Source organism: Hetaerina americana, unplaced genomic scaffold (assembly GCF_022747635.1).
Source record: "Hetaerina americana unplaced genomic scaffold, ioHetAmer1.1.p SCAF_1, whole genome shotgun sequence".
Classification (NCBI taxonomy): domain Eukaryota; kingdom Metazoa; phylum Arthropoda; class Insecta; order Odonata; family Calopterygidae; genus Hetaerina; species Hetaerina americana.
This window is the reverse complement of record NW_027286069.1, coordinates 2897803-2920526: the sequence shown is the minus strand read 5'-3', so window position 1 is coordinate 2920526 and position 22724 is coordinate 2897803. Positions and strand designations below refer to the sequence as shown.

Genomic DNA, 22724 nt, shown 5'->3' with positions numbered 1-22724 from the left:
CAACAGAACATCAGAAGTGCACTTTTAAAATATATCTGGCGATGCAGTCAAATATGCCTTTAGGTACATTTTCCTTTCATTCGTCTTACATTAAAATCTCAGTTTTTTTATCGCATTTAAGTTAAATCTATGAGTGGACCCCAACCAAAAGCATAAAACTGTGCTCAATTTTTATTCAGACAAATTGAAATATGTCTGCAACTAAATTTGAAGGCATGAGCGGTCTAAAGAATTTTCATGTTTGCTTACCATTTCTTGCAAAACCTTGATGAACTTTAAAATGTAACTTCTTGCATGGTCAATTGTCATTGTAAAAATCAATAGAGATGGCACGGAAAGAAGCAGCTCATCAACCTTGAATAGTTGATCTTCTTACATTGGCATATTATAGATTATTTTAAAATCTTATATTGTTTATGCTGTCATCATTGCACCCAAGTGCAGGTCTCGGTCATGTAAAGAAAGCTCATAGTTAAGCCCAGTTTCATGAAGATGTTTCAATTGAGTGTTTAGCAAAGTTTCACAGCAACAAAGCAGAATTTTTGCGTCGTTTCATAACCACGGATGAAACATGGGTCCATTGCTTCACACCCGAGACAAAAGAACAATCAAAAAAATGGATTCAAAAAGGAGAAACACCGCCAAAGAAGGCAAACGCCGTTTTATCTGCAGGCAACGTCATGGCGTCGGTTTTTTGGGATGCACGTGAGATAATTTTCATTGACTATCTTGAAAAATGAAAAACTATCAATGGCGCATTTGGCTAAGAAGAAAATGTTGTTTCATCAAGGCAATGCACCAGCTCAAGAATTCATTATTGCGATGGCCAAAATTCATGAATTAAAGTTTGAATTGCTACCCCATGCACCTCATTGGCCAGATTTAGCCCCATCGGATTTATTTTCTGTTCACAAACTTGAATATATGGCTTGGTGGTCAAAGATTTTCGAACTGTGAAGAGGTGATGTCTGCTGTTAATGGCTATTTTGAGGAGCAAGAAAGTTCTTATTATAAAAAAGGTATCGAACATCCCTGTGAAAAGTGTATAGAGCTGAAAGGAGATTATGTTGAAAAATACATCCTTTTTTTCCACAATTTTTGTCTTTTCTTTGTTGGGTCGGGTACTTCTGGGATTAACCTCGTGTATCATCCTTGTGAACATAAAAATTTGAATTTGGGTTTACTAAGGTTAGCACAGATGGAAAGTGATAAAGAAATAAAGTGAAGAAATTTTAAGTTCATAAAATAAGAGATGATATTTCATTTATTAACCTGGTTCCAATTGTGGTTTATAAACAAGATGATGTGACATGAAAGATGCATGAAGTGAAGATTATTCGAAAGAAAAGATTATTTGTCATTGCTCATCGAATGGTGCTGTGAACGTTGGTTTAATGTTTTTATTTTTCATTTTGTTTCTTTTTCAAGATATGCTTCATATATTGATTGCTCTCCTCATTACAGGTATGTTCTACGTCGTATTTTGCGTCGTGGGATTCGTTATGCCACAGAGAAGCTCAATGCCAAACCAAAGTTTTTTGGCACCTTAGTGCACACTGTTGTGGAATTACTTGGAGATACATTTCCAGAGGTAATAGTTTTCATTGATTTAACAAGAGTGACCATAGTAGTGATCATTTTTTACTAAAATATGGTCTTGCTCCGATAATGCATTCATCAGAGTTCCACAGTTTATTCAAGTCATAATGGTTGTTTTTGTTGTGCATGACTGTTTTCTTACATTAGAATAGTCTTTCAATTCTTTTCCACTTCAAGTTATTTATTAACATCTAAAAACAGATCAGTATGCAGTGAAATCCGATCATTTGCATACCTGGCTAACTTTAGGTGTGCCGGTAGTTCATTGCGGCAATGTGTTGTGTGAAGTTCATTGCCTTAGTGCTGCCCTGTCATGGACTGAATTATATTACTTTTTGTTGCAGTTGAAGAAAGACGTTAATGGTATAATTGAAATTATCAATGAAGAAGAGGAGCAGTTTTTGAAGACACTCAGTCGTGGTCGGAATCTTCTCAATCGTACTGTGGAGAAACTTACCGGGGGATCCAGTGGAACTGTGCTTCCGGGTGAGTCATACTATACCATTGTCTACATTAAATTCATCTCTTCTTCATCACCAAGTGTAAGTGTATCCCAAATTATTTCAAATATATAGGGTTAAATTTTTTATAAATCCAATTTGTCATCCTGACAAAAAATCAAAATAAAACCGATTAAATTTCTTCAAATTCCCTACTTTCGAAGTTTACATGGAATAGAAAATTCTGCCAGCCACGCAAAGTCCAAAAATACACATATTTTAAAGTTTGTAATCCGTTTAGGAATGTGCATGAGCAGGTTAAGATGTTCAAATACAATAAAACCTCCTTATTTCCAAATCCAAGTGAGCAAAAATTTGACTGAAATATCCAGGTTGAAAATAAATTAAAAGTCTTCTTATGGTTTCATATTCAAACTAAAGTTGCAGTGCCATTTTATCTCTCCATTAATATACTAGATAAATTGGCTTAGTAAGTTTGTAATTTCGTTTGTAACATTTTGTTCTTAAAAGGGCATGCCCTGCCGCAAGTAATTTGTAAAAAAAAATACAAAACTAAATGCCTAAACATGTGGAACATAAATGTATGTGATCATAGATCTGTCAAAAGTCAGTTTTTTTCTATGAACCAACTTATGAAACCAGCATAACTAATTTTGCTGGAGCAGATCTTGAAATGGCAGTTTATTGGATGATTATTCATGGTGATTCATTTAATGAAACACCAGTTCTTGGGATGTGATCCCAGCTCAGGTTATGGGCTATCCACACCACACACAGACCATGCTTTTGAGTTCATATGCCTCAAAGATTGTCTTAATGACTAACATAATTATTATTTCATGAAATGATGGCATAAAGATTTGCTCCACATCCATTTAAATCGATATATGATGATCCATAACCGGCTGTGTCACAATTTTTCCATTGATATTACATTCCATGCTTTTACAAGCAGTTTACAACTAATTTCACTCAAAGTTATTTTTTCCTATCTTTCATAATTTGGGAGCAAATTTTGCAAAACTGATCCAAAAGTCTTCCTCTTCATTTATTCTTCCTTATTTTCCATTATCATGTCTTAGGTTAAATGAATGTCTGTGAAATAATTCAGTGAGAGTTTTATGTTATCATCCTGTGCAAATAATTCTATAGTTTTCTAATAATATATGCTTTCCAGGGGATGTTGCATGGCGTTTGTATGACACGTATGGATTTCCTGTTGACTTAACCCAGCTTATGGCAGAAGAAAAGGGACTAACTGTAGACTTAGAGACTTATGAAGAAGCAAAAAAGAAGGCTCAGGTCAGTGCATCCTTTTTTGCCCACCAGAGATTCCCTTTAAAGTATAAAGCTATTATGCCCAGTCAAAGGAAGTGTAATCTTTGCACTTTTTTAATCAATATGCTTGTGAACTGGATGTTACCTTAAAATAATCATGTTTGCTCAACTTTCAGCTGGCATCACAAGCCAAGGGCTGTGGGGTGGAGGATGTCGTCTCTCTAGATGTGCATGCCATTACGGAGCTGAAAAATCAAGGCCTTCCTCCAACAGATGACTCCATGAAGTACAGCTACAAAGCAGTGTCAGGGAATGGACAAGATGCTACATACAGTAAATTAATTACGGAACATGTTTTTCATCACATATGAATGTCCAAATTATAGTAATCGCATGAATTGCTCTCTATACTATGAAGGCTTATTTACTTGTTTCAACAATGCTTATTTACTTGTTTCAACAATGCTTATTTACTTGTTTCAACAATTCTCTTTCAAATTTGTGGAAAAGTTATGACTGTTGAAGATTTTAAAAATCCAATTTTCATTTCAGTATTTGATGAGTGTGTTGGGAAGGTGGTTGCCATATGGAGGGGTGGCAAGTTTCTTCAGAACGTGGGGCCTGGTGAGGAGTGCGGCATAATCCTTGACAAAACTTGTTTTTATGCCGAGCAAGGAGGTCAAATATTTGATGAGGGGTTCTTGGTGAAGGAAGGGGATGAGGTGAGTGTTTGCTAAGGTATTTTATAATATTTATAAGGTATTTTCACTCACTCACGGACCCTCAAGGGAGACGGACGTGTTTTCAAGCTGCGCATTAGCGACCGCTCGAGAGGTTTAGTGACCGCTAGAAGGCACAGTGCCTTGGGCGAAATGGGAAAGGGCATGGCGGTGGATGTTAAGTGTGTTATTTGCCGTAGAAAATTGAGAAATGGAGTCCAGTGTAGTGGGTGTTGCTCTTGGTACCACTTTAATTGCTCTGAGAGTAAACTGGAGGATTGCGTGAGTGATAATTGGCAGTGCAGTAAGTGTGAAAGTCAGAAAAATCGAAGAGGTTTAGAAGAAAAGGAGGAGGTAATTGAAAAGCTGCAAGCGGATTTAAACATCGCTCGGAAGACAATTTTCAGTCTTTCCGCTGAAAATGAGGAACTGAAAGCATCATTAACAGAGATGAGGCGGCGGGTGAAACAGCAAATCGAAGATGATCTCCACTTTGTCCGGAGGTGTGATAAGAGGAAACCGGAAGATTTAAGGCCGACCAGAAGTGGAACAAGCTCATGTGACGCGGATGCCGATCGGGCTGGAGGAATACGGGAAAGCATCCTACGGAGAGAGCAGCCAAAGAAGCGAGGAGATGGAAGGAAGGATAGGATAAATGTGAGACCGAAGAGGGAAGTGCTTCCGATGAGGGAGGTCATAGTGTCAAGGGAGGGGACGTCTCTTGGTGATCCAGGGCCACCCAAAGTGAAAATATTTGGTGATTCCATAATACGTTTCGTCGGAGATTGTGGCGAAAGTATCAATGAAGGCGTTCAGTGTTTTCCGGGGATAAGAGTGGAACAATTGGATAATAAAATAGCTAATATGGCTAGTGATGGTGATGAAAGTGTTGTCATAATTCACGTAGGGACAAATGACGTAAAAAGTGCTAAGTCAGAAGACCATCTAATCGGTTTTATTTGGGATTTGGCGACCTCGGCCAAAAATAAGTTCAAAAGTGCTCAAATTGTTATTAGTGGAATTCTTCGTAGAAGGGACATACATTGGAAGAGAATTGACGCCATCAACGAAGGAATAGAGTGGGTTTGCGTGCAACAAAGTCTGACATTTGTGGACCCAAACTGTTGGGTCGGTGATAGACACTTGGGCCGCGATGGAGTGCATTTAAACAGGAAGGGATCCCTGGTTTTGTCAAATCTGTTTAAAAATGTCGCACTAAAGTTCAGTGAGCAGGGAAACCTGTAATGGGCACAAGAGGTGGACCTCGCAATACCGAAGGAAAGAAAGGTAAGGGCTTAGTAGTTTTGCTGGTAAACTGCCGAAGTATTCTAAATAAAGTATGCCATTTCGAGACGTTAGTTGATGCATGTAATCCGGATATTGTGATAGGTACGGAGTCGTGGCTAAGTGATCATATTATGTCAAACGAGATTTTTCCTCAAAATTTGGCAGTTTACAGAAGGGATAGGGATGGTCGTGGAGGGGGGATATTCATATGTGTAGATAAAAACCTAATAAGTACATTGGAATGGGTAAGAAATGATTGTGAGATGATGTGTGTTCATGTTAAAGGTAGGAATGGAGGGAAAATTTTAAAAATAGTTGCTATGTACAGAAGCCCCAACGAAGGGATGTACGCAGTCGAGGTATTAGCAGACATATGCTCGGCTAACCCTGAGGATCACACCCCTCATAGCGGGGGACTTGAACCTTCCAGGTATTCAATGGTCGGCAGACGAGGTCACGGTGGGGGGTGGGAAGGCCCAAGAAATCGTTAGTCGTCTTATAAACGAGGAGGGTTTTGTACAGATGGTGGAAAAACCCACGCGCGGGGGAAACATCCTCGACGTCATACTTGTGAGACCGAATAAGTGGGTAGGGGAAGTCGATGTCCTTCCGGGAATAAGTGACCATTCAGCTGTGCGTATGTATCTAAACTGGGAGAGGGCTCAGTATAAGGGGCTAGTAAACAAAAAGATAGTTTGGCAATATAAACGGGGTGATAGGGAAGGGTTCCAGACCTTTTTAAGGGAAAAGTATTCGCAATGGGTAAGTGGTGGGCAGAATGCAGAAGAAATCTGGAAAACATTTAAGGGGATAATGGAGGAGGGATTAAATAAATTTGTCCCGAAAAAAATTCTTAAAGAAAATACTGATCCAGAGTTCTACAACCGCAAAATTAGATCCTTGAAGAAAAAACTGAGAGTGATTCACAAAAAACGGAACGAGAGCTCGGAATGGCTCATAATTTACAAAAAATTAGTTCGTGAATTAAATAGAGAAAAGAAAATAGCCAAAGATAGTTTTCTACAGAAAATAATCGGGATAGATAATGGAAATAAATTTTACAAGTACCTCCGGAGGAGGAAAGACAACAGGGAAAACATAACAGCTTTAAAAAAAGAGGATGGGACACTAATCGTTGATGATAAGGAAAAGGCTAATACGTTTAACAATTGGTATGCAAGTGTATTTAAGGTTATGGTAAATAAAAAGGATCCTGTAGATTCATCTCTGAGTCAACAAGGAGGCGAAAAAATATTAAATACCAAAAGTATTAAAACGACCAGCGCAGAAATTTATAAAAAAATTATGAAAATGAGGGCAAATAAATCAAAAGGGCCAGATGGTATCTCAATTGACTTGCTTAAATTGGGCGGTAGTGTAGTTTCAAATTATATAAATCATTTATTCAATGTTACCTTAAACAATAATGCCCTGCCAAATGATTGGAAGGAGGCATATGTTACGCCAATTTTCAAAGGAGGAGATAAGGCACTAGTTGATAATTATAGACCGGTAAGCTTGACATCAGTTGTATGCAAGGTATTAGAAAAGATAATGGCTGATTATCTCTGGGACTTGTGGGAGAGTGAGAATTGGTTGTATAGTCGCCAATACGGTTTTAGAAAAGGGCACTCTTGCGAAACTCAGCTATTAGGGTTCTGCCAAGAAATGTTCGACTCTATGGATGCGGGAATAGAGGTGGATGCTATAATAGTCGACCTGTCAAAAGCCTTTGACAAAGTTGACCACGATCTCTTAATGCTTAAGATGGGCCAATTGCCACTACACACAGATGGAAGAGTAATCTCTTGGGTCAGAAATTTCATGGAAGGTCGAACACAAAGGGTCAAATTAGGAGAAGTGTATTCTGAAAAAGCAAGGGTAACATCGGGAGTCCCACAAGGAAGCGTACTTGGCCCGCTCTTGTTTTTAATATATATAAATGATCTCCCAATAAATATTAATTCTCAGATAAGACTTTTTGCAGACGACTGTATTATCTACAGGAAAGTCGAAAATGACAGAGACCGTGACAAACTTCAAAGGGACATTAATAAAATGGCAGATTGGGTGACAAAAAATGGGATGATATTAATGTTAACAAATGCAAATCAATCACTTTTAGCAATAAGGTAATTGGAAACAATAGGGAATATAAATTCTCAGAAAATGTCATTCCTAGAAGTGATACTGTCAAATACTTAGGTGTATATTTAACTAAGGACTTAGGGTGGGGGCTAAATGTGGAGTGCATCTATAAGAAAGCTTTCAAAACTCTTCATTGGGTAATGAGAAACCTCAAAGGGAGCGTTAGAGCAACCAAGGAGAAGGCTTATCAGACCCTAGTAAGGCCAATTTTAGAGTACGCTTCTCTTGTATGGGACCCTCATGAAGAAGGTCATATTAAAAAACTGGAAAAGGTGCAAAGAAAGGCTGCCCGATATGTACTGGGGAAGCATGGGAGGATGGAGAGTGTGTCTGACATGCTAGAAACGCTGGGCTGGGAACCTCTAGAATCTAGAAGAAAAGTAAGCAGACTTTGTGGAATGTTCCGAATTTTGAAGGGGGAGAAAGCTTGGGCAGATCTTAGGAAAGAGGCGGGGAACCCAAATTTTATAGGCAGAAATGATCACAAATTTAAGATAAAATGCCGGGCACAGAGAACAAATAAAAAAAAATTTTCTTTTCTAAATAGAACAATTGTTGAGTGGAACACTTTACCTGCAAAAATATTCGAGCCCTTTCCTAACAGAGTGTATACTTTTAAGAATAGATGTAAGGCATATATGTAATAATTTGATTGATGTGTGGTGTATGGTATTATATGTAATAGCTTAATTTTTTTTTTTATTTATCTTTTTTTTTCTTGCTGATAAATGGTTGTAAATGGGATGGGGATTCACTTGTTTTGTTAAAGAGATTTGTGTTTTGAAGTCTAGTTTTATGTATTATCTTTTGCAATTATTTGGGACTTGTGTGCCACCTGACAATGTCTATCAGCACATGTGTATTTTTAATAATAATAATAATAATAATACATAAACTTGAAGTGGTATTAACTCGGGGTTGGAGTTTCAAAAGATGTGATGCCTATAAAAGGAGTGACCATCAAAATTCTGTCATATACTGTCTGTCATTCTTCCAAAGTTAGAATGGCACTTAGAGGTGCCATTCTTAATTGAGGTTTTCTTGTGTGCTCTGGATCTTTGGTTATTGATGGTATCAGTGATATTATCACATTTCACTCAATAATCAGCCTCCCGGATAGTCCCTTTGATTCTTTTAATGATAATTTATGTTAAGTAGTATGTTTACGGCATATAATGCAGCCACTAACACTGGTCATTTGGAAGGCATGTATAATGCTTTGAAACAGTCAGGCAATCATTGGTGCCCTTTTATGAGTGCATGAAGCAGTTTGATGAGATGAACCGACTTTATTTTCAGGTTATCGTCTACTAATATTATTCATATTGGCCATAGGAGATAAAATTGTGCAACTTGCTGATTCTCCAAAATTTAGCAGTAATATTAATTGATAACAAATATGGAGGAAGATAAATCTGAATTCACAAAACTCAGTTTTTAAAAAGTTAATTTTCCTCCAAATTTCTGTTTCATGCAAGTACAAAAGCACTATATTTTTAGATGTCTTCCGTTTATGCCAGAAAAATGACTGTTTGCCCTTCAATTTTAGTTTTCTCTGTGGAACTGTAGACAGTTATATTAAGGGATGAAATGACGTAGGTGTATTCAAAATATTCAATCTTAAATGAATAAAATAAGCCATGATGCTTCTTCCTCTTTAAGTGATCATGAGTGATATCATAGGAGATCTAGAGGTGATCAGAGTGCTATTTGTAAAACATTGTGTTTGATTGAAATTTTATTCCAGGCATGTCAAGTGGATCATTGATCATGTTTTGAATCTGTGCAGTGATAATCAATCTGCTCTGTCCACAGGCGGTGGAATTCTGCGTGAGAGGAGTCCAAATACGTGGTGGGTTTGTGGTTCATGGTGGCACCATCTCCACAGAAGGCTCCCTGTCTGTTGGTGACCGCGTGATGGCGCATGTGGATGGTGCGAGGAGGCGGCTCATCATGTCCAACCACACTGCCACCCACCTGCTCAATTGCGCCTTGCGCTCTGTGCTGGGTACAGTGGCTGACCAAAAGGGATCGCTCGTTGCTCCTGATCGACTCAGATTTGATTTTTCAAATGGGGTAAGCTGTGAGGCAGTTGCTGTTAGGCTAGCTCCAGCAGAATAATTTTAATTATAACTCATGAACTTTGGTTAATTGTATATTTTCAAGTAATGAGGGCTAAATGAGATGATTCAACATTTTCAACATCAGATTTAAGTTGCAAAAGTTAACAATTCTTTCCACAAAATCAATATGTATTACGTCATGACAATATCTTTACTTGCTTCAGATACCAGGAAGTCCACCAGATTCAATTTCTTTATTTTGTTTGATAATCGATATACGAACAATGATCTGTTGGCACTAAATCACATATTATGCTGTATGTTAATTGTAAAGTTGCCATGCATCTACTTGTTGTTTAAGGCCATGCCAGAACACATAAGTAAGTATACAATAACACACAGGCAGTAGCTATTGCAGTAAGACAAGTTAAAACTGTGTCATAATTACATTGCAATGAAATTTAGATTGGACGTTATAGAAGTTTCGCTCGCATCTTAAATAATCTTTTGTTAACTTACCATTGATACCTTTCTCTCATATAAGGTTGGCCATTGAGTTTTTTCATTTAAATTTGATTTTTAAGGGTCGATCAATTCGCAAGATTATACAGTAATATCTCCCATTAATGTTAACTGATTTTTCATTTTTTCGTTTGTGAAAATCATTTTTCTTTTAATTCAGTAGTTGATTTTGTTTATCAACTCTTAGCAAAAAATATGATTTTGCCTTTAAAATGAATATCAGTCTCAAACACTTTGCACTCCAATCATTTTGGCCAGAGATAAGATTTTGAGCTATGACATTCAAATGTGTAATCACTGGTTAATATTTTATGATAAAACTGGTGATGTAATTTGACTAATACTTATTTGTGGGATCATGCTGATAATTTTCTCCTCTTACAGGGAGCAATGACTCCGGATCAAGTGAATGCAGTTGAGAAGCATTGTGTGAAGGATATTTCATCTGATGATGAAGTCTATTTTGGCGAGGCACCATTGTACAAGGCGAAGGAAGTCCAAGGCTTGCGTGCTGTCTTTGGAGAGACTTATCCAGACCCTGTAAGAGTCGTCTCTGTTGGTGTGTCCGTGGAGAAGCTCATTGCCGATCCCTCCAACCCTGTGGCCAAGGATTCCTCTGTTGAATTCTGTGGTGGAACGTGAGTTGATAAGATATAGAAGTAGAAATTTGAGGTTATATAATTTCATAAACGTTGTTCATTGCAAGGATAACTCAGCCATTGTTCTCCTCATACATAACTTTCACGTGGAATGCACATTTTTGCAGTGTATAGAAAAATATTTTTGAATATCTATAAATATTTCTTGAAGTCACCTGTGTAGTTTGCATGCACTGAGTTACAAATGTCAAAATTTCATCCCCCATTATCGTAGCCTTACCATTCCTTTAATTAACAGGTTTCACACTTAGTGCTCATTTTTATTTCTTTCCAGCAGTTTTTTTTTGTTTTCAAAACATTCACAAACAAAATGTTGGCGAAATACAAATTCTGAAGATTCAAGAGTGAAACTGAGCAGAATTTAAATAAATCAGTCATTTAATTTGTCTTAAATGACTGAATAGTGAAATAATTTTGTGCATTCTTTACCAAAATAAAATTGAAGACATGTATGAAATCATAGTATAAACAAGCACATTTCGTAGAGCTCTTGCATTGGCTTGGAGTAACACTGCAGTATTTGTGATTAATAATGGTACTAGAGGGGAACATCATACAACAAGTATTATTCGTTCAGAGATCCTTCTCATAAAGCAAAGCACATGTTTAGTGAAACAATTTTTCCCATATAAATTAATGTAGAATATAATAATGCATTCCATACGGAAAAACAGAAATTACGTACAAGAATTATTCAAAGAAAATTGTGCCCATTGTTTAGGATCATTAAACATCTTAATCTTTCCTTCTATCATGGCATGAACCAACCTGGAATGTGGATTCGATTTGTGGAAAACAAAAAAGAATAGAAATTGTTAGTTTATTATTTATGAAAAATTCCTCTTTTTTACTAGAGAGCTACGGAGACATTTGTTTTTGCCAACGGGTCAAAATTTTGTGAAAATTCAACCCAGCATTATCATCCTGTAAATGCGTAGTGCACTTAGCAACTGCCTTGTTAGAATGATGCTTTGCAGTGTGTGATGCAACAGAGAATGGATCATCTTTTCCTCTATTGGGACATGAGCCAACCTGGAATGTGAATTAGATTTGTAGAAAATAAAGTAATTGAAATAATTATTAATTAATATTAATTCTTGAATTGGTTGATGTAATTCTCTGCTTCCTTTGAGTCAGAGCTTGCTGCTTCACAACACTCTGGATGCTGGTTCTTCACTTAAACTTCTTCAACCCCTCGCAGATTCCCTTGAATACTTCCTCATCTGCAATTGATGATCCTGACATTTTTTTGGCAGTTTCAATGGAAATCTTTTTCGTCTTTTCACAGATGTTGTTCTCGCCTTGCAAATGCTTTTTGTTTATCCATGTCAGAAGCAACCTTTCAACATCATTGAGAATATGTAACCATTGTCTAGTTATTCTTGTCACTCCCTTTGAAGCATCCATTTTCTTTATTTTGCACTTGTTCTTGAGAATAGTGCAAATCATTGATGTTGATCATTTGTTTGCGCCCACCAAATCAGCCGTGCTCCCACTTACTTCTCGCTTTTCACTGATTTTGCTTTTTATTTCTATATAGTTATTTTTATTCCCACATGTCTGTCTACTTGGGGCTTTTTTCCGATGTAGTTAAAAACTAAGTGAAAAATATTATTAAACCACTTAAAAAACACAACATGCCTGGACACAAGATTGGGCAAGTATGTAATCACTAATAGCACTATTTGAACGGGTGCTAAACGTAAACCGAAGCAGCCGGTATGGAATCATTCTGGGAATCCCCCTCTCTTCATACTAGTTATACAAAATATCACTCATTAAGCGAGTCATTTTTGAAGAAATGTTTTTCCTAATAATGTGAATGACTCATTATAAATTATGTTAGTTAAGCGAGGTTCCAAAAGTGTAGGCTGGCTGTTTTCAATCCATTAGGGATTCATTACTGAAGTTCTTTATGAAGTGAAGCAGGCTGTGTGATGGTATCCTGAAAATTGTCCGTAATGATAAAAAGCCATGTTTAACCACTGCCAACCAGAGTAGTTTCTGAATGAGCAATGACCCCAGTCAATAGCTAGCATTTTATGGAGTTAACAGTTTCAGGCTTAACTTTGTGGAATTCCTTCATGATGAGGGTAGAAAATAAGAGAAACTTTGCACTTCACCTGATGATGATGTGCAGCATCGAAACCATGGTCGTAGAACATTAAAAGTGTGTGGAAGTGCAAAGTTTCTCTTATTTTTTACCCTAAGCATTTTATGTTCTACATTTAGTACATTTTTATTTAAAACAATATTTCTGTGTTTCACTTATGTTTACTTTATTAACTAATAATCTCCAAGGCCACCCCTATTTTAGTTTACATAACTGATGTATAAGGTCTGTCCTAAAAAGTAAGTAAAATGATTTTTCCAGGCGAAGCTGACCACTGGAGTGGGTAAATTTTTGGCATGAAAAATGGGGAAGAGGTCGTGGTGGAAAATAACATGACCCATGTCAGTTGTCTGTGGGCCGTGACATTGTGTGGATCTCTGCTAGACTGGACACCTGTTCGAGAATAGCATCACGAATACGCAATGTCACTTTCCATGGAGCAATGAATTTGTGATGCAGTGCTCAAACAGGGATCCAGTCTAACAGAGATCCACACAGTTTAATGGCCCACAGACAACTGACATGGGTCATGTTACTTTCCCAGGACCTCTTGCCATTTTTTCTGCCACAAATTGTTCCACTCCAGTTGTCTGCTTCACTTGGAAAAAATCGTTTGGCTTAATTTTTGGGATAGACCCTGGTAAATGTATGAAAAATTTGGATTAGTTTTTTGAGCACTGGTAATTAATATGATATCCAGTTTGAATACCATCAGTAATGTAAGATCCAGAGTAAAATGTTAATGTGGATTGGATTGTTAAAAAAAAGTAGCTTTAGTGGAATCCTTAGTGTTTCCCTCTTCTTGAATAAATGGACGAGGTGAATCGTGCCATAGCAATGCACCTTACTTGTAAAGTAACAGTGTATCTGAGAAGCTCTTTAAATTTGACTGTTGTAAGCACAGTGTTTCACTTTCCAACGTATAGAATGGGGACGTCAAGTGATGCATTCAAAATTCTACCTTTCAGCCATGTCCATCGAACAGGTCACATTGGTGATTTTGCTATTGTTAGTGAAGAGGCCATTGCTAAAGGAATCCGTCGAATTGTCGCTCTTACAGGACCTGAAGCTTCAAAAGTGAGTGTATTGAATTTTTTTCTCTTCTCTTAGTAGAAGTTGTGTAATGTACTGGTTTTATTTTTGCCAATGAGGAATGAGTGGGTGTGAGTGTCCAGTGGGTAGAGGTCTGGGTTTATGGCCATAGGGCCTGGGTTTTGATTCCGGGTGATGCCTCTGGGCACCCTCAGCTTCACACAAGCTGTGTGATTTTTCACGTACTGAGTCTTCCTGAGGTGGCAGAGAGAAAGGACTGGGCATCAGTGGAAATATTTTGTAGTTTGGAAGGGTTCATTCAACTAAATATCATCTGCATTACCAATAGTGCACACTCGCATCATCATGCATATAATACATTATAATTAACTTTACATTTAAGTTGGTTTCAATAAGCAGCGTTTGATGCTGGAGGTAATTCATGAAAATATGATATTTATACCAGCTGGTAATGGAACCAAATTTTCTGTCCTCCATGATCAAATGCAGGGGAGATAATGATCTTATAATAATTCATTAGTTATCATTAGCTAAATTATTTTCTAAGCCTCATCTCTGAAAAATTTTCTAAATGGTAGAAGCATACCAATCGATGTATCTTTGAATGTTTAAGGAGAAAAGCAATGTGAATTTGTTCAAAACCAAACTTATAATAGTATTTTCCCCATTGATGTGTATAATATTGAGTATTGCATTGTTAATATGGTTTCAAAGATAAAATTTGATATGTAGTCAGAATCAAGATTTGGCTACATAACACTGATAACATCTATTATAATTATAATGGATTTTCATGGAGCCAAAAAGGTGAGCATGTTTCATCATATTCTCTGGCAAAAGCCAACACTTCAAATTCAAGTAGATAACCAAACCACCCTACCAAATGTAGGAAATTCTAGGGAATTTCCCAAAATGTAATTTTACCTTAAAATGAAAGTAATAGTTATATTTTTTTCACTTGAATAAAGATCAATCCCACTTCTGATGTAACAGGATTTACTTAAATTTGCTGCCTCACCATCAAATATTGAAATGTGTTTTTTATATAACCCTGCACACATGTATTCCAAATTGCAATAATAAGTTTAATCACTGTGACAATGTAATTGGTTTGTTGCTGTGAACCACAAACAACACTCTTTTAAGTCGTGAATAGTATGGTTTTCTCAGTCTTTCTTTTCATCACTGTCATAAAATTCAGGGAAATTGAAATTTTGATGGTGCCATTAATAGGAAAATATTTAACCCCCTCAGTACTGCATCCTGCAACAGGGGTGCTAGCAGAAAGTGCTGAGGGTAATTTAATCAAATTTATCATCTGAGGGAAAAATTATTTTTGAAGCCATTTATAAAGATATCAATTAATATATTATATCAGTAATATTTATGAATGAATTTTGCATCATCTTACAAAATAATTGATATAGTGTACAAATCGTGAAGAATAGCTTACGTTTGAGCCCATTTTTCGGCCCAGTGCACTTAAAGGGTTAATCATCTCAGTAAATGCATTCTAAATTCAGGAATAATATTGCACAAAAAGTGGAAAATCTTGAATTGCAGATTTGTATAAATTTGATTACACTCGGCACAAAAATGTTGGATGGTGCAAAGAGAAAGACAAAGAAGCTTTACAATCAATAATAAACTATAAATTTTAAATATTGCAGGAACTTTACTTTCCAAAATTAAATTTACTGTGAATGTGTTGATGTAAATTAATAGGCACGATACAAAAAACAAGTTAAGCACCCTTAAATTGTGCAAAAATGGAAATTTGAAGTGATGCATGGGGAAGTCCTAGGATATGAGTGAAGGTAAATAGGGAACCTAATAAGACAGAGTTGCGAATGATATAGCTTTAGTCCATAGTCAATCGTGCCACGGGTGTGATCACTGCTTAATTTATTGCTCAAGTTTGGATGTGATAGTGTATAATTGGGTTTTTTTTAGGCCCTCAGGAAAAGCAGTCAACTGGAGCTGGCAGTTAAAGAGTTGGAGGCCAGATCAGAAGAATTTGCTCAGGGTGGTCGTGGAGAAGGAAGTGGGCGGGGCAATATTTTACGCAGCATTGTCGACCTCAATGAAGATGTCTCTCGTGCTCCAATCCCTTACTGGAACAAGGTAGGTGTGCTATCCAAAGCAAGGACTCTGCTGTAACATTAAACGCAGTTGTTGGAGTATATGTTGTTGTAATAATGTTGGTGGCTCTCCATCATTTTACAGCACCAGTTGCGCACCACTCTTGGTGACTTGAAAAGGAAGTTGGATGAGCAGGAAAGATCAACCATGGCTGCAATGGCCTCAAAGGTTGCTGCCAAAGCCAAGGAGATGGCAGAAGCACAGAAAGGTGCTCCATTTTTGGTGGCTGAATTGCCTGCAAAGTCTTCAGGAAAGGTTTGTTATATCAGCATTTGAATGTGTTTTTTTTTGTAGTTTTGAAATAGGCCATCGTCTTTATGATAAGCTGTTGAGTGATAAAGTTCTTCAATAAGTGTCATGTGAAGCTGGCAAAGAATGAGCAAAGGTTGTGGTTAAATAGTTCTCATTTCTCCTAGTTTTTTCTTTAAATTTTCCTGAATATTTGTAGTAGTGATGTCAAGGATCCTAAAATGTTTTTATAATGTCCTGTGATACTTTAACTTTTGGGTTGTTTTCTGTTCATTTGCTACCATGACTTTGTCTTATTAGGGAGTGAAACTATTTCCATAATCATTGGTGTCCTGATATTTGATATCTTTTTCACAAGCAGAAGACAGCAAAAAGGTATTCTCTTTTACTTTTTCCTGATAACCCAATTTTGAAAAAATCTACTCATTTTAGTCTAACATGAATGCATTGCACATATTCATGATTTTATCGCATCTTGGGTGCATGCCATTCAGGAATTCTTTTGGCTGGGGACAAACTAGGTTAATGTTCATTTGGTTGACCTGGAAAGAGATTAATATACCCTGCTTTGAGAAGCAGAGGTTTACAGAAACTGGAAGATACCTCCATACTCAGGATGGATGTCATTCTAAAATGCCTTTATTCTTTTTCTACCTCTTTCTCATATCTAATACTCTTCCTTCAGTGTTTCCTCCCCCGTGCTTATCTATACCTATTTATTGATCCCGCCTATCCAGTTTGCAGTTTCCACGTAACTTGTGTGGCTCCATTTTTGAAAGAAGTTATTATGTGCGCACTGTGATTCCGTGCTTTGTGTCAATTCCAGGCTCTGGATGGTGCTCTGAAACAGGTGAAGACTGTCTCACCTGAGACTGCTGCATTATTCTTCTCTGTGGACCATGATGCTGGAAAAATCATGTGCCTTAGTGCTGTTCCAAAGGTATATCATAATTTATTGTAATCATATTTCTGGTCCAAACTACTCACACTTTACATTTGCGAATGCTCTTCTGCTCAAGCAAACAAGCAAAACTCTCCTCCTATCTCAAGCTGTGCCATAAGGGTCTGGTAGTCATAGGAATAGGAAGTAGTATGGTATTCATACGAGGAGTTGTCTCTTCCACCCCAGTGGCTTGGAAGAGAGGTAAGAGTGAGGGATTTGAATTGCCATAAGGCGTCCGCCCTCTTTGTAAGTGGGGCAATATCTTTGAAGAAAGGTGTGCATGGCACAAAGGTTTATGCAATCAAAGCTGCTGTCTGCTTTCTACTTCCTCTTTAAGGTCAAGGGCCATAATAAGCTCAACAACTTGATGACACTTGGTCACAATCCTTCGTCAAAAACCCTGTGATATCCACAAACTTGAGACAGTTGTTTTCAAAACCTCTCTTGTTTTTTTTTCTTCATCCTGATATTTCACCAGATTTGCGCATTGTAAGGAACAGCTAATGTAGGCACAGTGAAGTGTTTTTTGTTCTGGTTTTTGAAAACAGCGAAAGCATAATAGTATCTTCTTCAACAGTCAGGCCACTTATGTGCGTGTAATTTTGTGTAAATCAAGGCTTTTGTGACTCAGGGAATGGGTGTGTGAGAAATTGATTCATATCTTTTGGAAACCATACGTGTATGTCATGTGTAAGGAAGCTCTTGCAGATAAGGAAGCTGCTGCTGAAATGGTTTTAAAAGGCAATGAAAGAAAAAGGCTGATCTGTAAGTGAGAGAGCAGTAAGCCAAGAAGAATGAACTTGTGGAAAGTACAAAAAGAGAAGTTGCTCATATTGAAGTGCATTGTTGAGAATTTCTTTCAGTTGTGTTAATTGCAGTACAGTAGTCATGCGTTCACCTTGCTTTGTTTTTTTAGTTACCTGCTAGAACTAGTATGTGCTAACCCAGTTTTTCTATCATCTTAGTTTGTTTTTGCTGTCATGGAAAAAATATAATGCAAATCGCTTCCCTGTACGATACACGGTGTAGATGTGCTGTGATGTTATTTGGGTAATGCAATGCATTTAATGTGTGTTTGTATGTATATACGTATATATATATATATATATATATATATATATATATATATATATATATATATATATATATATATATATATATATATATATATAACCTTTGTTTTATATATATATATAAAACAAAGGTTATGCGATTCTCTAGAAAGGAAAAGGCCAAGCTTAACATTAAAATAGGAGGGCAAAAACTAGAGCAGGTAGAACAGTTTACGTATCTCGGTAGTGTTTTGGACCAACAGGGTCAAAGTAGTAGGGACGTAAGGAGAAGAATTGCGCTAGGCAAAGAGGCTTTCACAAGGAGGAGGGAGTTGATGACGGGGACCTTGAGTAAGGATGTTAAGAAAAGACTCGTAAAAACTTTGATATGGAGCGTAGCTATGTACGGCGCGGAAACGTGGTCATTGAAGCAGGAGGATAGATGTAGACTGGAGGCTTTTAAAATGTGGGTGTGGAGAAGAATGAAGAAGGTTAAATGGACAGAGAAGAAAACAAATGAGGAAGTACTTGGTATGGTGGGCGAAGAGAGGGGTTTGTTGGGAGCCATCCTATGGAGGCAGGAAAAGTGGCTGAAGGGGGTATTGACCGGCAGCGGGATGTTGAAGGCTGTAATTGAGGGGAGAATTTTAGGCAAACGAGGAAAGGGAAGGAACAGGATAGGGATGTTGGACAGGATGAAGGGAGGAAGAAAGTATCCAGAGCTGAAAAGGGACCTGATGTAGAGTAGGATGTTGTGTTTGCTAGGGGTCACAAATTATTTAATTGGTAATTATGTCCATCCAAAAACCTACCTTAACCGGTAGATTACCTAATAATAATAATATATTTATATATATGTATGTATATATATTTATGTTTATATATGTATGTATATATAGTATGTATAGGTAAGACTTGCAGAAAATTTATAATTTTCAGAGAAATTGTCATCATTGATTATTGCAAGGTCCTCTTATGCTGTAGATCTTAACCTGGCTCCTTAAACCTTGCAGTCCAACCAGGGAGCAATGTATTTTGGAGCTTAACATGTAGTTAAGTGAAGTTGAGCTAATGTATTTCATCAGCTTAGAAGAGTCATTAATTATCATGATAAAAGCCACTTTTCTAGGCTAATTAATGAATGTTAACAGATATTCAAATATTCTAGCATGATGAAGCCCAACATTAGATATTTTAAAACTTTTTCTTACTCTTTGATACTTCTAATACTAAAATGACAAAAGACCTCTAGGGTTTAAAGGAAAATTAAAATTTTACATTAATCGGAAGGCAAAGTAAAAGATAAAAATGATGGAAGTGGTTTTGTAAAATGTTTTGTTTGTTGATCTTTCATTCAAAATATAATCAATGTGATTCTCAGTGAGTCCATTTTTTCCCCCCTGCAGTCTGCCGTGAAGAATGGATTGAAGGCCACGGAGTGGGTTGGCTCTGTTACGGGTCTTCTTGGCGGAAGGGGAGGAGGAAAACCTGAGTCTGCCCAGGCATCCGGCCCAAACGTCAATGCTCTTGCAGAAGCCATGGAGACTGCCCTATCTTTTGCTAAAACTCATCTAACAAGCTCACAGCCATCCACTGAGATAAAATGTTAGACTTGGTGATATCCTCTAGGGATATGCATGGTTGTTTTTCTAACTCTGTGAACGTCAAACACTATTCAAATTTATGTTCATGATAATTTATTTTGATACCCAACATTCACATGAATATAAGTTTACATTGATCAAAATTTTTTTGCATATTTACTTTACTTGATATATCAAAATACTGGGCCAGTGTTTAATTATGCTTTACCATCACAGTAGTGGCAATTACTTAATCTTCTTTAAATAGGGAAATTCATTACTCTGGTTTTGTCTAGTTTCCTTCTCTGAATGCATGTAATTATTTTTATGTTGGCGTGCACAATTTTTTAGACCAGACTTTATTGTGTCAGGCTCCTAAAGTTGATATGCATTTCATTTCAATATTTATTTAGTCTAATATTGTCCAAACATATGTGAGAGAAAAGCTGTACATGTATAAATACTGGTAATTTTTTAACTCCAAAATTTGCCATAAAATCTGTCTGCATCTTATGGGCTGGGGGTACATGAATAGAACTTTGACCTATAAGGGCCAGCCAATTTGCTGTAAAAATTGTATTATAAATAGTATTTTTCCCTACATTGGTCATAAAAATGGTTTCCTTGATCACAAATTTCGATAGTACCAATGTTTCAAGCCAGTAGTAAGAAACAGAGTGCTACTATTTTGTTAAAAAGTTAAACCTAGAGTTAGGTTTTATTAGATTGTCGTAGAGACATAGAAAATGTTTGCTTTTAATAAAAAGGCCTATAGTATCAAAATAGAAACATAAATTATGTGTCAGGCAAAAAGTTAAAATGACAATAACTTAATGGGATTTTAAGATAGAAGATTGTCGTACAGTATAGAATTTAAACTTTAATTTGTGAATTACAGTTCAGAGCCCAGAAAAGACGAATTTTGTCCAGAGATGAACGATTTATGGGATTCTATGATGAGTAATATTTGATATACGTGTAGCTGCTAATTTTTTAATGTAACCATTCCATTTTCTTCATATTAAGCGTTAACGCTGAATTACTTTGATCTTATCTATCCGATCCATATGGTATTTTTCATGAATTCTCACCTGAAATATTTCATGAATTCTCACCTGGTGCATCTTATGGGCGGGGAAATATGGTATGCTTCTGCTAGAAACCTCTTAGAATTTTTGTAGACTAGATTTTAATGGGTGAGGAACCTAAAGCTGCTTGCATTGCATCTTGATATTTATTTATTTAGTCTAATATTCTGTCAACATTTATGAGAGAGAACAGATGTTGCATATATTATCATCAGTCAGAAAGCTCTCATATAAAGACTTTATTTTAAAACAATGGACATATAAGTGCTAAGATTTATTTTAAAACAATGGACATATAAGTGCTAAGAAATATTTTTTAAATAAGATTCTTATTTGGTTCATGTTTTGACTCGTAGGTTGATGTATCTATTAGGTTATCTCTCGCTATAAATCTATTCCACTTGGATTGCAGCTGTCAATTGATGCTCACTTTATAACCCTTTGATGCCCAATTAATAGCACTTTATAATCAAATTTCTTCACTACTTTCCTCAAGATTGTCTCTCTTTTTTCTTTCCTTTTGTGATTTTTATATTTTTCTCAATTCGCATTAAATTATTAAAATGAGTGGAGGTCTCAGATAAGCCACAGATTCCGAACAAGATAATGGTGCCCATCGTTATCCGAATAAGTTTTCTAACTGGTTCAATGAGGTATCCCTTCTCAGCAATTGTAAATTATGCTTTGGGTAGTCTACAAGATTGCCTCTTAGTGTTTTAATTTGCTGCATTCACTGGCATGTGTTCCTGTGCATTTATGTTACCACACCATTAAAAAAAATGAAGATATAAGTGACAATTATGCTCGGTGTGTGTACGCCTCCTTCAGAACTCCTCATTCTTCAACCTCAGTAAATATATACCTTATCTTTGTTCCTTGCTGATGTTTTTCTTCAGTTTGAAAACTTACAGTTGAATGCTTAAAGGGCATTTTAAAGTTAGCATGAAACAATAATAGATTTTTAAATCAATTTTAAGTGTATTAATATTGTAAGTGTTGCATCTTAATTGATTTGTTTGCTATTATGTTTTAATGATTTTGAACTCGGTTTTCTTTGCTTATCTGATTGTAATAGTACCAAAAGTTTTTTTATTTAAACAAATGCATGAATGTAGGAAAAGATTAGTTTGCTACAATAGTGCTTTGTTGATTGCTTGGAATAGTTAGTAATGAGTATCCTTCTGTGGTAGCTTGAGAGTGTATGAATTGAATGCAATGAATTGACATTCATGTTGGAAATTACAAATTTGCAAATATTTTCCCTATAAACCCCTATCCATATTCTCAAATATTACCTTCCATTGATTTTTACCCACTTAATTTACTGCATTTTTATGATAAGTGGATGATTTATCATTGCCATCTTTTACAATTAATTGATTTTGGTTTTGCCATGGAATGGCAACTTGATTTGCATCAATTTTTTTTTTATTGGAGTGTAATGGCAGACGGGAACAGCCAGCATCATCAACTTCCCAAAAGTGTATAATTTTCATAATTGCGGCATTTCCCAATCGATTTGGTTTTTATGGCATTGAATGAATTGGTAGGTTTGCCACCTAGTTACACCAAATTGGGTGACTCATGAATGATGACGGAAGGATGCCTTATGTTAACTCCAACCTGCCTTTCTTTCATCATTCGCAGCATGTGATAGCATCATTCCCTGATATCTGGCACATGCAGCAGCCATAATAGGAATTGGATTTATGCCATTGATCTTACACATTGGTGAAAATGTGAATGCTCCTGCTTATTGACATTC

At 36.5% G+C, this 22724-nt stretch overlaps 1 protein-coding gene across 1 annotated transcript in view; it reads left to right on the top strand.

The window, feature by feature from the left end:
- The window catches only part of AlaRS (alanine--tRNA ligase, cytoplasmic), a 45861-nt gene that overhangs the window by 9121 nt on the left and 14016 nt on the right, over positions 1–22724 (top strand). The window contains exons 8-19 of the mRNA XM_071584779.1: positions 1465–1591; positions 1944–2085; positions 3238–3362; positions 3515–3671; positions 3891–4060; positions 9308–9568; positions 10462–10715; positions 13818–13926; positions 15856–16026; positions 16129–16299; positions 17120–17233; positions 19695–19893. Of these exons, the coding sequence (XP_071440880.1) occupies positions 1465–1591; positions 1944–2085; positions 3238–3362; positions 3515–3671; positions 3891–4060; positions 9308–9568; positions 10462–10715; positions 13818–13926; positions 15856–16026; positions 16129–16299; positions 17120–17233; positions 19695–19893 (2000 nt within the window). The remainder of the gene's footprint in view (positions 1–1464; positions 1592–1943; positions 2086–3237; positions 3363–3514; positions 3672–3890; positions 4061–9307; positions 9569–10461; positions 10716–13817; positions 13927–15855; positions 16027–16128; positions 16300–17119; positions 17234–19694; positions 19894–22724) is intronic.